Raw genomic sequence first — 12,245 nt, forward strand, 5'->3', positions numbered from 1 at the left:
CCCTGCTGCTCCCCAGAGCCCACAGTTTCTCTCCTCATTTATTGCTGTGTAGCCACATCACCACAAAACTAGGTGCGTAAGGCCACACACACATGTCTCCCATGTCTGGGGGACAGAGGCATGGCCGCAGTGTTGCTGGATCCTCTGTAGTCTGGGGAAAAAATCTCCTTCTGAGCCCACGTCGTCCCTGCAGTTGTCAGCACCTTATGTCCTTGCCACGTGGGCTCCCCCACAGGGCCACTTGCTCCATCAAAGGCAGCAATGGGAAGAGGAACGTGGCTGTTAAACTGTGATGTAATCACACGGGTGGCATTGCCACATTGGATGTGTTGCATGGAGACAGGCGAGTCTCAGGTCCCATGGGTACCCCAGGGTGCCGGCTCCAGCAGGGGGCCACCTTCCCATCCCAGCCTGCTACACCCTTCCTGCCTTTTCTCACCGACTGCTTGCCCTACCCCCCCGCCCCCCCCCCCCCCGCAACCCACTGGATAGATGGAAGGTGCTCGACTAGCTGAGGGGCCACTGTGGGGGGCTCCCCTAGCGCGGTCCACTGGAGCTCTCCCTTTGTAAGTCTGTCCCCCCCCGAACTGTAAGCTGTTGAGAGGTAGGGGCTGCCCCAACTCTGCGTCCTGGAGCCTGGGGCTGCTGGAAACATGTAGGGACTTGGCACAGTATTTGTGGAATGAGCCAAAGAACTAACACATCAGGTGGTGAAAAAGGGCCGGTTAATAAATGAAGGGATGTTGCTCTGGAGCTGAAGGAGGTTCAAGTTCAGTGACAGCGTGGACTTGGAGGCTGCTGTTAGCTCCCTAAGCTTCTGTTTCCCCAGCTGAGCAGTGGGGAGTCTGATTGCACCTCCAGTGAAGGCCGTCATTAGGAGTTCCAGAACACACGCAGGAGCCCTGTGCTGGAGGCTGACGGCCTTGTCATTGATGGTCACTGGTCAGCCTGGCTGGTGGCTGAGTCTAGAGCCTTTCACCTGGGATGCTGCCCTGCAGAGCCCTCGGCGGCGGCAGCAAATAGGATCAGATGCTCTGCAGAGCCAAGCTCGAGGCCAGGCCATGCAGGGGGTGGGGGTGGGGGTGAGGGTGGGGGTGGGGGTAGGGTACAGGCCAGCCTATGAGCCTCCGGATTGCACAGCCCCTGTAGCTGTGCCAGCAGGCAGCTGGCTCTCTTTGATTTAGCTGGATTCTAAAATGAAGTTTTTAGATAAGTAATCTCTCTGGAAGAGCCAACCAGGGGGTTTACCCAGCGGGCTCTAGCTCTCTCCTCTCTGGGAGGGAGCTCTGACTCCAGAGAATTCAAGGGGCCACCTGGGTGGCTCAGCGGTTGAGCGTCTGCCTTCGCCTCAGGTTGTGATCCAGGGTCCAGGGATCGAGTCGCACATGGGGCTCCCACACAGGGAGCCTGCTTCTCCCTCTCTCTGTGTCTTTCATGAATGAATAAATAAAATCTTAAAAAAAAAGAGAGAGAGAGAGAATTTGAACCTCCACCTAGTTGACTTGCTTCCCGGCCAAGCCATGTGGCCAGTGACCCTCCTGCTTCCACCCTTGCCTGTCATGGGCGCCACGGGGTGAAAGATCGCTTCCAGTTGGTCGGCTTCCAGGTAGATGTGCTTGGACAGCGACTTGCTTTCGAACCAGCCCATTGCAGAGGAGTCCGCACGGAACATTGACCCTGGCCACCGCGGCCGCGGCAGCTGGGTCAAAGTGATGAAGGTGCTGGCTCCGTTATGCCCACCGTGGATGATATTCTGGAGCAGGTCGGCGAGTTTGGCTGGTTCCAGAAGCAAGCCTTCCTGACCCTATGCCTGCTCTCGGCTGCCTTCGCCCCGGTCTACGTGGGCATCGTCTTCCTGGCCTTCACCCCGGATCACCGCTGCCTGAGCCCCGGGGCGGCCGAGCTGAGCCGGCGATGTGGCTGGAGCGCGGCAGAGGAGCTCAACTACACGGTGCCCGGCCCGGGGCCCGCGGGCGACGCCTTCCCCCGCCAGTGCCGCAGCTACGCGGTGGACTGGAACCAGAGCGCCCTGGGCTGCGTGGACCCGCTGGCCGGCCTGGCCGCCAACAGGAGCCACCTGCCGCTCGGGCCCTGTCTGCACGGCTGGGCCTACGACACGCCCGGCTCCTCCATCGTGACCGAGGTGAGGCTGGGCCCTGTGTTTGGGGGAACAGGAGGGCTGCAGGGGCAGGGAGGAAGCACACCGCAAATCCTAGAAGGTTCAGCTTCGCATCAGGGAAGAAGGGAGGAGAATTTTATTCGCTGATCACCTAGGACATGTCCGGCGCCGTCCTGGGCACTCAGTGGCCTGCTTCTCCTGTCTGGTCCCCTGTAGACGTGGGGTATTAGAGGAGCAGGCTGGAGGTAGGGGAGACCTTTGCAAGCCAGGCTGAACTGGATTGTTAGGACATGGGTCTGCGGGCAGACAGGTTCCTCTTCTTTCTGGCCCACTGGCTTCTCTAAGAGCCTGCTGCATTCACTTGGGGTGTCATTAGATTGGTGGGTCTCTCTTTCTGCACTCATGAGAGAGCTAAATGCTGGCTGGGATTGTGTGGAAGCAGCTCTGGCTTTGGAGAAGGACCTTTTCTTTTTTTTTTTTTTTTTTTCTTTTCTTTTATTTATTTATTTATTTATTCATGAGAGACACAGAGAGAGAGAGAGGCAGAGACTCAGCAGAGGGAGAAGCAGGCTCCATGCAGGGAGCCCCACGTGGGACTTGATCCAGGGGCTCCAGGATCAGGCCCTGGGCTGAAGGCGGCGCTAAACCGCTGAGCCACCCGGGCTGCCCAGAGAAGGACCTTTTCAAAGCCAGCCGTGCCCCAGATCAGTTGGGCGTCACTGAGTACGTTACTCAGGGCCTCTGAGCCTCCCCTGCCTCATGGGCCAGCCAGGAATGGCAAGTCACCTGCCCCACAGGATTGGCAAGTTCAACGGTACATGGCATCAGTGCTGGGGCTGCGTCAGGGGCCCTGCTCCTGGCGTACAGGTGGGACGATGGCGTCAGAGGCCCTCATTTGCATAGTTCAGTGGGTTCTTTCTGTATGGTGCCTTGAGAATATTTTAATAAAAAGCCACTAGATTTTTTTTTTTTCCCTTCATAGACCTTGTAAAAAGTGTTACATTGTGAAAAGTGTGGGCACTTGGAGATTGGCATTGAGGACCATTGTTGAAACCACAGGCCGGAAGTTATGCCGAGGCGCTCTGTTAGCAAAGCCTGGTTTTGGCGAGGGCACTGCTTAGCTGGAACAAGAGGTCACTTAGTGGTTTCAGTGTCAGCACAGCCGAGGCTCCTACTGGAGGAAAGAGCTGTGTCCTCTCCCCTTGCCTGATCAAGGGGCAAGGATGGGGAGGGGACAGCACAGAGGTTTCTCCTTCAGGAGGAACAGGCGCAGGTGTGACTTGGTTTACCTGCCACTGCCTGAACACCTGGTCTCCAACGCATCCTCCAAAGACAGGTAACCAATGAGACGCGTCGCTCCCGGGGGGACCACACTGTCTGACACTCTGGCTGGGAATCTAGATCCGACCAAGACAGGGAGGTGTTTGTTCTGTTCTCTGTGATGAGACCTCCTCTGCTAGTAAAGGATCAGATGCCATCTTTCATCTATTCACTCCGCGGTCTGCTCACTCAGGAAAGTGTCTGAGCCTTTGCTCTGCTCTTGCACCACCGTGGGGCTGGGAGGGACACAGGCCGTGAGCTTCCTTCAGGGAGGCTGCAGTCTCCAGGGCAGTGAGAAGAAGACCAGTGCCCGGGGGTCACGTGTGGGCAGACACACAGGGGCCGTTGGGCTCCCGGGGTGGACGTGTACCTTGGCTGCTGCACAGATCATGGGCACCTTCCAGAAGGAAGTGGCATTTGAATGGAGCCTCCGGCAGTATTCTGAGCAGCAAGGAGAGGGAACAGGACAGACCGGGAGAAGGAGCAAGGGGCAAGGCTTGGGGGAGAGGGAGCGTGTGCTAGGTTCATTTGGGACAATGAGCTGTTACATTGCATAGAATTCAGGGTTCTTTTTTTCTTTTTTAAGATTATTTATTTAATCATGAGAGACACAGAGAGAGGCAGAGACACAGGCAGAGGGAGAAGCAGGCTCCCTGCAGGGAGCCCGATGTGGGACTCGATCCCAGGACCCCGGGATCATGACCTGAGCCAAAGGCAGATGCTCAACCACTGAGCCCCCAGGTGCCTGCAGTTCAGGGTTCTGTGGAGGAACACAGGTGCGAAGGGTTGGGGACTCCTCACTTTCCCTCGAGAGTGCAGAGTACTCATGTAAGGTTGCCAGATAAAATGCAGGACACCGAGTTAAATAGGAATTTCAGATAAAAGGCAAACAATTTTTTCAAAAGATTTTACTTATTTTTTCATGAAAGACACACAAGAGAGAGAGAGAGACACCGGCAGAGAGAGATGCAGGTTCCCTACGGGGAGCCCGATGCGGGACTTGGTCCCAGGACCCCGGGATCACGACCTGAGTCCAAGGCAGAGGCTCAATCTCTGAGCCACCCAGGTGCCCAAACAATTTTTTAAAGATAATTATGTCCCAGTTTTTGTGCATTTATTTGATGCTGAGAGCCAAGGCAGGGAATACAAGCATTGCATGTGACATACTTACACTAAAAAAAAATGTGTTGTTTATCTGAAATTCAAATTCTGAGTATTCTGGATCTTTTTTTTTTCTCTAAACCTGGCAACCCTGACTTCATGTCAGATGAGGAAGTTTGGTTTTGTTTAGGCAGAAAAGCAAAGCAAGGCAGTCCTGGCTGGACCTTGGGAGTGGTCTGGACCCAGGGTGCTGGGGCAGGGGGCGTCCCCGGAAGGAGGGGGAGCTGAGCCACGAGCCCCGTGAGAAGCATCTACCCACAGGATGCTTCAGGGGAGACGCAGGGCTGGCCTGGGTTGGGGGAAGGGCCCCCACTTGCCTGAGGGTTCTGGGGGTGTGGGTGAGCGGGGCAGGAGCTTGGCAGGATGGTGGCTGGGAGGGGAAGACACAAGAGGACAGAGAAAGAGCTCCAGAACCCAGTGGCCATCGGTGGCAGCAGGGGTGAGCTTCCATGAGACCCCAGATCTCAGCTCCGACAAGGATGGAGGGGATCCTGAGGCTCTCATCCACAGACGGAGCTGGGAGAAAGTGGCTGTGGGTAGAGCATGAAGGGCTGTGGGAGTCTGTGGAGATACCAAGTGTGACAAGACCAGGGCTCTAGGACAGGGGGTGGGGGGCAGGAGGACTCAGCACTCTCCATCCCCATTGCTTTAAATCTGCCTTTGCCTCTTGCTCTTCATCCTAAACTGAAGCGGATTCTCCAGGGATTCACCTTAGTGATTCCTTTCTGCAGAAATAATCTTTAATTTAGCCTTGCCCTGGACCTTGGAACTTGCTTACCGGAGGATGCTGAGCCAGCTGGTTTGAACGCCCCGGTGTCACCAGCCCCCCACCCTCTGCACTAGGGAGGGGGCTGCGGCTCCTTCTGGGGAAGGAATGTGCCTGCTTCCCCCGACTCCTGAGTCCCCTATGGGGAGGCCCTGTCCTGCCAGCTGCAGCCCCATGGTGGGCTGGGGGCCCCCCTCCAGGCTGGGAAGCTCTGTCTTCCCCTGCTTGTGAGCATGAGCCTGAGCTCAAGCAAGGCCTCAGCCTGAGGTCATGGGAGTGCTTATACCACCATTTGCACACTTGTCTCAGCCTGGAGATCTCCTGGGATCGGCTGAGGAGGTACGGCGTCTGGGTTCTGACAAGGCCTCTGGGTGATTCATAGACAAGCTTGGAGAGCACTGCCTGCTGCTTGGTAGATGGTGCCTGAGACACCAGGCCCAGGCCGGTGGAACCCCAGCGGGGGCAGCGACCCATCCTGCGCCCGCACGCTGTGCAGTCCCAGGCTTTTCTGAGGGCTGGGCCTGTCTTCCTGGTGTGCACAAATGTGCGGGGGGGGGGGGGGGGGGCAGTGGTTGGGTGTGAGTTGGGTGGGGTGGGCACGGGGCATGGCAGGCGACACCAGACACAGATCCTGAGTATAGCAGAGCGGGGGCAGGGACCTCAGCAGGAGGCCATGGTGGCAGGTAAAGCCAGATGCTCCTTCCTCTAGTGCTGTGAGTGCTCTGGCTTCTGCACAGTCTGGGGACAGCATGGAGCCTGGGCCTGCTCATTGCAAAAATTGGAGCACAAGACGAAACCAGTGCCCCGCAGCTTCGGGGAAATCTAGGGTACACAGATGTGGTCTCAGACAGTGTGGGTGGAGGCTGCAAAAAACCAGTTGGGCAGTTGGAGATACAGACCTGGGGACGGCCAGATAGCACCCAGGAGTGACCTGTCCCTCCTTCTTTAACGGCAGGGCCTGGGGCAGGCCGGGAAAACCCAAGAACCAGAGGAGAAGCTTCGTGGGGAGGGTGTGCTTTCAGCTGAAGGGAACTAACATTTGGGTTGGTAGAGGGAATGCCCGAGACGCCCCGTGGTGTCTCGTCGCGCCCCAGAGCCGAAGCTGTCACGGGAGTGGACCGCGGGGTCTGGGCGTAGACAGCTGGTGGTAGGACAGGCTCACGATTACTTTCTCAAAATGAGGTGGTGACACAGAGGGCTACCTATGTTTTATTTTAAAAAGTGCTCATGTCCAGGAAGTAAGCAGCCAGGAATGGGGAGGAGGAGAGGGCCCAGGCGGGGGCTCCACCTTGACCTCTACCTTCTCGGAACCCCGCAGAGGACGTGGTCCACCTCATCCTTGGGCCTGTCATGTGCACAGGTGTGTGACCCCTGAGGTGGGGCTGCCCCTAAAACACAGCAAAGGCCTCCCACACTCTCCTGCCTTGGCCTCCCTGGCTCTCGGCATGTTGGTCCCTGAGTCTCCAGCCACCTGGGCCCCACCCACAGGACGCTAGGGCACACGCTGCCCCCGCCAAGCCCGCCTTCTTGCCATGGTGTCTGTGCTCATCCCCTCCTGTGGCCCTGTGTGGCAACACCAGTCATGACCTACGGAGTTATCTGCGGACTTCACATAATTAAATATATAACACATAGGTGCTTAACTGAGGGCTTCTGACCAATCCTCGGAAACATATTCTATTTCTTTTGCTACATTTCTATCTTTAGGAAATTACTGCACTCTACTTCTTTCCAGAAGACTTATCTGTTGGCTGTGTTGTCTTTCAATAACCGACTCTTGATGTCAAAGCACTTGACAGTAGTGAGGGTAAAACAAAGATGTTGGGTAGATAGTGGTAGTAACGGAGAGTTGCCAGAAACCTTGAATCTGTCTTATGAAAATGTGGGAAGGGAAAGTGATGTGAAACCCTTGAGAGTATCACACTTTGTGGTGAGCATTGACTTTGGAGACAAGACAGTAGATACAGCTTGACTTACAAACGGTCTTGTGTTTTCGGCCCGTCCGCCCGTGGTGTGATGCGCAGTTCAACCTGGTGTGCGACAACTCTTGGAAGGTGGATCTCTTTCAATCCTGTGTGAACCTGGGCTTCTTCCTCGGCTCCCTGGGGGTCGGCTACATTGCAGACAGGTACGTAAAGTCCAATTCGACCAGACATAGAGGCGATGCCATGAGAAGAATGGATCGTAGGGGATAGTGGTAGAAGAATCTGGCCAGGTGACAGAGAAAAGCACCAAAGGCTGGTGCTTCGGACTGGGGTGGGGCAGCAAGATGAGCCAGGCTGGGATTTGGGATGGATTTCAGGGGTCCAAACTCCATGCAGATTGTAGAATTGGGGTGGTGGGCTGAGAGAAGATGGGGTCAAAGCCAAGGTTTATGCATGGAGCAGATGGGTGAGGGGAGGATGGGGCCATTTTTTGAGATGGGACAGAGTGGATTAGAAGCAGACTTTGTTGTGGGGGGCGGGAAGCCATCAAGAGTTCTGTCCTGGCCGAGGGAATTCTCAGCTGTGCTAAGAGTGGCCCTGGAGGCAGAGAAGAGATGTCAAGTAGGGGTTGCATACATGAGCTGTGCTCAGAAGAGGGATTTGTGCTAGAGATAAATATCTGGGATTTGTCACCAGAAGCTGTCAACCACGTTCGAGATAAGCTAGCCGAGAGTATAGAGAGACGTGTAGATGTTGGCGGGGAAGGAATTGCTGGCAGAGGAGATTTAAACGAAATGGCAGGGAGATGGAAGGGCAGCCACTCTCCTGGGGTAGTGTGAAGCTGTAGAATGCAAGACGGGTCTGGCCCAATGGGGAGGAGAGGCCAAAATCTGGGGACTTGGTCCCATAAGTACCAGTGACAGGGATGGTAGCAGGGGAAGGCTGAAGAAAAGCAAGAGAGAAGGAAGTGGAGTTTGTGCATGTGGACAACTCTGCAGGGCAGGTGGGCTGCAGAGGACAGGGGACAGGGGAAGGGTCCAGGAAGGGGACGATGGCATTGGGGAAGGTGCAAGGGACCAAAGGGGCAGTGGACGGGCTGGCCCTGGGGGAGCTAGCTGAACAGCCTTTGGTCAGAGGCACAGGAGAAAAGATAGAGGAGGTGGACACGGGTGTCATGAGGTCTGAGCGTTCTGAGGTGATAAGGGGTGAGTGTCCGACAGGAAGTTTCTATGTTAGTACAGGACGAGGACATTTACGGGCTGGTGGGTAGGTGCGCTGGGCAGGGGCAGGGGCTTGAGGTGAGGAGGCAAGGAGTACGGGGGTGAAGGCCCGGGCTGGAGTCTAGGAGGCAGGGGGCAGGGAGGGAAGAGATTGCAGGGTGGGGAGACTGGGGTGGGGACCAGGGCACCGTGACCACATGGGATGTTGGCCCCTTGCTTCCTTGAGTAGCCACCAGAATGCCGGGTCAGGTTGGAAAGATGGAGTCAGTGAAGCACCGCCCGGGAAGAAGAGTTAGCACACGATTTGCCCATTTCATTCATGAAAAAAGGAAAAGGAAATAATCCTCAGGAGTTACACCATCAAAACGGAGTATTTTCCCAGAGAAGTTCCTGAGGCTGCTGCTAAGTCTAGCATGAGGGCGCCCGCTGTCAAACCGTTAATAATAATACAGTCGGCTAGGGGATGAGGGGGGCCATGCAGGGGACCCTGCAGAGCCACCAGGGGAGCACCCCCTCCTGGCCGAGACACCAGGTGCCTGAGAGCACCGGGGTCCTGGGTTCCCCCTTACAGTGATTTAATGAACCTCGGAAGGGCCGCTGTTCCCTGAGGACCACATGGCCGGGCTCTCAGGTCGGGGGTCCCTCAGGAGACCAGTGACATGGGCCTCCCGATCGAGACCCCGTCTGTCCCTTGGGGCCCATCGGTCCCCAAACACTCAACAGCCCCACTTCACTTCCCTGTGTCCTTGCCTCTGAAGGTTTGGCCGAAAATTATGTCTCCTGGCCACCTCGCTCACCAGTGCGGTCCTGGGTGTCCTCACGGCCGTGGCGCCAAACTACACGTCCCTGCTGCTCTTCCGCCTGCTGCAGGGCCTGGTGAGCAAGGGCAGCTGGACATCTGGCTACGTCTTGAGTAAGCACCCCCTGCGCTCAGTTCCCACGGGGCGGTGGGCAGCACAAGGGGAGGGAGCCAGACGCAGAGGTGGGATTCTGGGGGGAGAGGGGGTGTTCGTGGGCTCCAGAGAAATGGTAGTAACTCTAGCTGTGTGTGATTGTCTGTCTGACTGGGCCAGGGGACTAGGTGGGGACGGCCTCCCTCCTCCTCCCCCTCCCTCCTTCCTCTCTCCCCCCTTCTCCCTTCCTTCCTTCCTTCCTTCCTTCCTTCCTTCCTTCCTTCCTTCCTTCCTTCCTTCTTTCCCTCCTCCTTTCTTCCCTTCCTCCTCCCCCTTCCTCCTTCCCCTCTCCCTCCTCCTTCCTTCCCTTCCTACTCCTCTCTCCTTCCCCTCCCCCTCCTCCTTCCTTCCTTCCTCCCTTCCTTCCTCCCTCCCTCCCTTCCTTCCTTCCTTCTTCCCCTCCCCCTTCTCCCTTCCTTCCTTCCTTCTTTCCCTCCTCCTTTCTTCCCTTCCTCCTCCCCCTTCCTCCTTCCCCTCTCCCTCCTCCTTCCTTCCCTTCCTACTCCTCTCTCCTTCCCCTCCCCCTCCCTCCTTCCTTCCTTCCTCCCTTCCTTCCCTCCTTCTCCCCCTCCCCCTTCTCCCTTCCTTTCTTCCTTCCTTCTCTCCCTCCCTCCTCCTCCCTTCCCTCCCTCCTCCCTCTCTTTCCCCCTCCCTCTTCCTCCCTCCCTACTTCTTATTCCTTCCTTCCTTCCTTCCCTCCCTCCTTTTTTGTTTGAGAGACACTTAAATAACCACTTAAATATATCAATCTTTCTATATCAACTAATCTATCTGGGAACAACATGACCACATTCTGATTTATTTACAGCAGTGTGCTGGGGGGGTGGTATACAGGAAGGGGAGTCAGGTAAGAGAGCATCTTAACATCTTAAATACAAAAGGACCAGCATCTCCTGAAAAGAAATACAACAGCCCAACTGGTCTAAACCACTTAAAAATTAGGAGAAGACTGTAAGAGGGAATAAGAGAAGAGACAAACATCTTTTTCTAAAAAAAAAAAAAAAATGAGGTGTGAACCACTGTAATTCTATATACTGTTTTTTTCCCCCTTTCAAATTTTTCCATGAGGGGTGAGACTAAAAAGGGAAAATCACTCTCTTGGAAGAAAGTCGTGTACAGAGCCACCGTTGCTTTCTGCAGCCCATACGTGGTTGCATTGGATGGCAGTGAGGATAATCCACATTTTTGCTCATTTGTAGAGAATAGAAAAGAAACAACTTTGTCCTTCCATCTCTGAAAATGATATCTTTGGTCTTGGCATTCTGAGAGGTAGTTCATCAGGACCAAGAGAAAGCATGTTCCTCCCTTGTGAAACTGTATGCTCTGGCTAAGTGTAGTCAGTTCAATACATATTCACTGGCCATCTGTATGTGGAATACGCACTATTTGACACGTGGTTAAGACGATAAATTTGGGGTCAAATATCTACTCCCCAGCACTGCCCGGCCATGAACTCTTGGGCCATTCCCATAAGCCCTGGCTCAGAGGGGCTTATGGGGACCCTCAGAGGGGGGTGGCAGGGCCCTGATGGGCAGGTGCACTGCAGAGCTGTGGCCCGAGCGATGCCTGCCCCGCGATGGGCCCTGTGGGGTTGCTGTCACTCTGTGGCAGGCAGTGGGGCAGGGCTGGAGGTACCAAGATAGAGGAGGCACCCTTCCTCCCTTTGAGAAGCTCAAATGCTAGAGAGAAGAAGACAGATGGCCATCTATCTTGGTGGGTGAGAGCCGTGCCGCCCCCAAAGGCTTTCCCCATGTGTTTGCAGGTCACATACCACCTGGTCCTCCACTGGTGACTCAGTGGTCGTCCTCCCTTAGGGGCTTCTCTTCTCTCAAATCCTGCAATGTGGCAGGACCCAGGACTTTGTCCTCTCCCTCCCCAAACCTGCTCTACCTGCAGACCCCTACCCTAACCCCTGTCTGTAAAGTCCCCTCTGCCCAGCTGCTCAGGCCAGTTGTCTTGCAGTCAGCACAGCCCCCAGTTCCCCACACCTGCTTCCGGCCCCTCGGGGGTCCTGCTGCTGGCTTTCCTTCCACAATACCCCTGGGACCACCTTCTCTTCACTGCCGCTGCTGGGCCCAAGCCAACACCGTCGCTTCACCTCTGTCACTGGTTCCCCAATCTTAACTCAGCAGCAGACATGGAGTGTGCTGCCACCTGGGGCACTGGCTCTGCACCTCCTGCAGCACAGGCCAGACTCCATAGGGGCCCCAGGATGGCCTCCCCGAGGCACTGCCTCCCCCTTGCATGACCCTCTGGAGAGCCACGTCCTCTGTTCCCTCTGCCTGGAACTTCACCCTTGACGTTAGCCCCACCGCACTGCTGTCCGAAACCCAGCCACCCCTTCCCCCTCGACTCTCCGGATCCCCTCCCACCCGTTAGCTTTCCATTCCCCCTGGCACAGAGTGCATTCCAGCCTGGCATGCGATTTACTCATTTACCGTGTGTGCTCTCTGTCCCCTCTCGCAAGGAGGTGGGGTCATGAGGACACGACTCTGCCCAGGAAGTTGATGACATGCTCCAAATGCCTGGAGTGGTGCCAGGTCCCTGGGAGGCCAGCGATGCTTATTAAATTAGTACACGCTCCCAGGGCTGTGAGAAACAGCACAGCTCTAGGGGCACCGGGGTGGCTCAGTGAGCATCTGCCTTTGGCTCAGGGCGTGATCCCGGGGTCCTGGGATCAAGTCCCACATCGGGCTCCCTGCAGGGAGCCTTCTTCTCCCTCTGCCTGTCTCTGCCTCTGTGTCTCTCATGAATAAATACATAAAATCTTAAAAAAAAAAA

At 56.0% G+C, this 12,245-nt stretch overlaps 1 protein-coding gene across 1 annotated transcript in view; it reads left to right on the forward strand.

Annotated features, from left to right (window-relative positions):
* Positions 1-1,600: 1,600 nt before the first annotated feature.
* Positions 1,601-12,245, forward strand: part of SLC22A1 (solute carrier family 22 member 1) — a 30,006-nt gene continuing 19,361 nt past the window's right edge. Inside the window, 3 exon segments of the mRNA XM_041743864.1 lie at positions 1,601-2,143; positions 7,391-7,494; positions 9,270-9,424. Of these exon segments, the coding sequence (XP_041599798.1) occupies positions 1,733-2,143; positions 7,391-7,494; positions 9,270-9,424 (670 nt within the window). The 5' untranslated portion in view covers positions 1,601-1,732.

The sequence above is a fragment of the Vulpes lagopus genome, chromosome 2 (genome assembly GCF_018345385.1).
Source record: "Vulpes lagopus strain Blue_001 chromosome 2, ASM1834538v1, whole genome shotgun sequence".
Taxonomy (NCBI): domain Eukaryota; kingdom Metazoa; phylum Chordata; class Mammalia; order Carnivora; family Canidae; genus Vulpes; species Vulpes lagopus.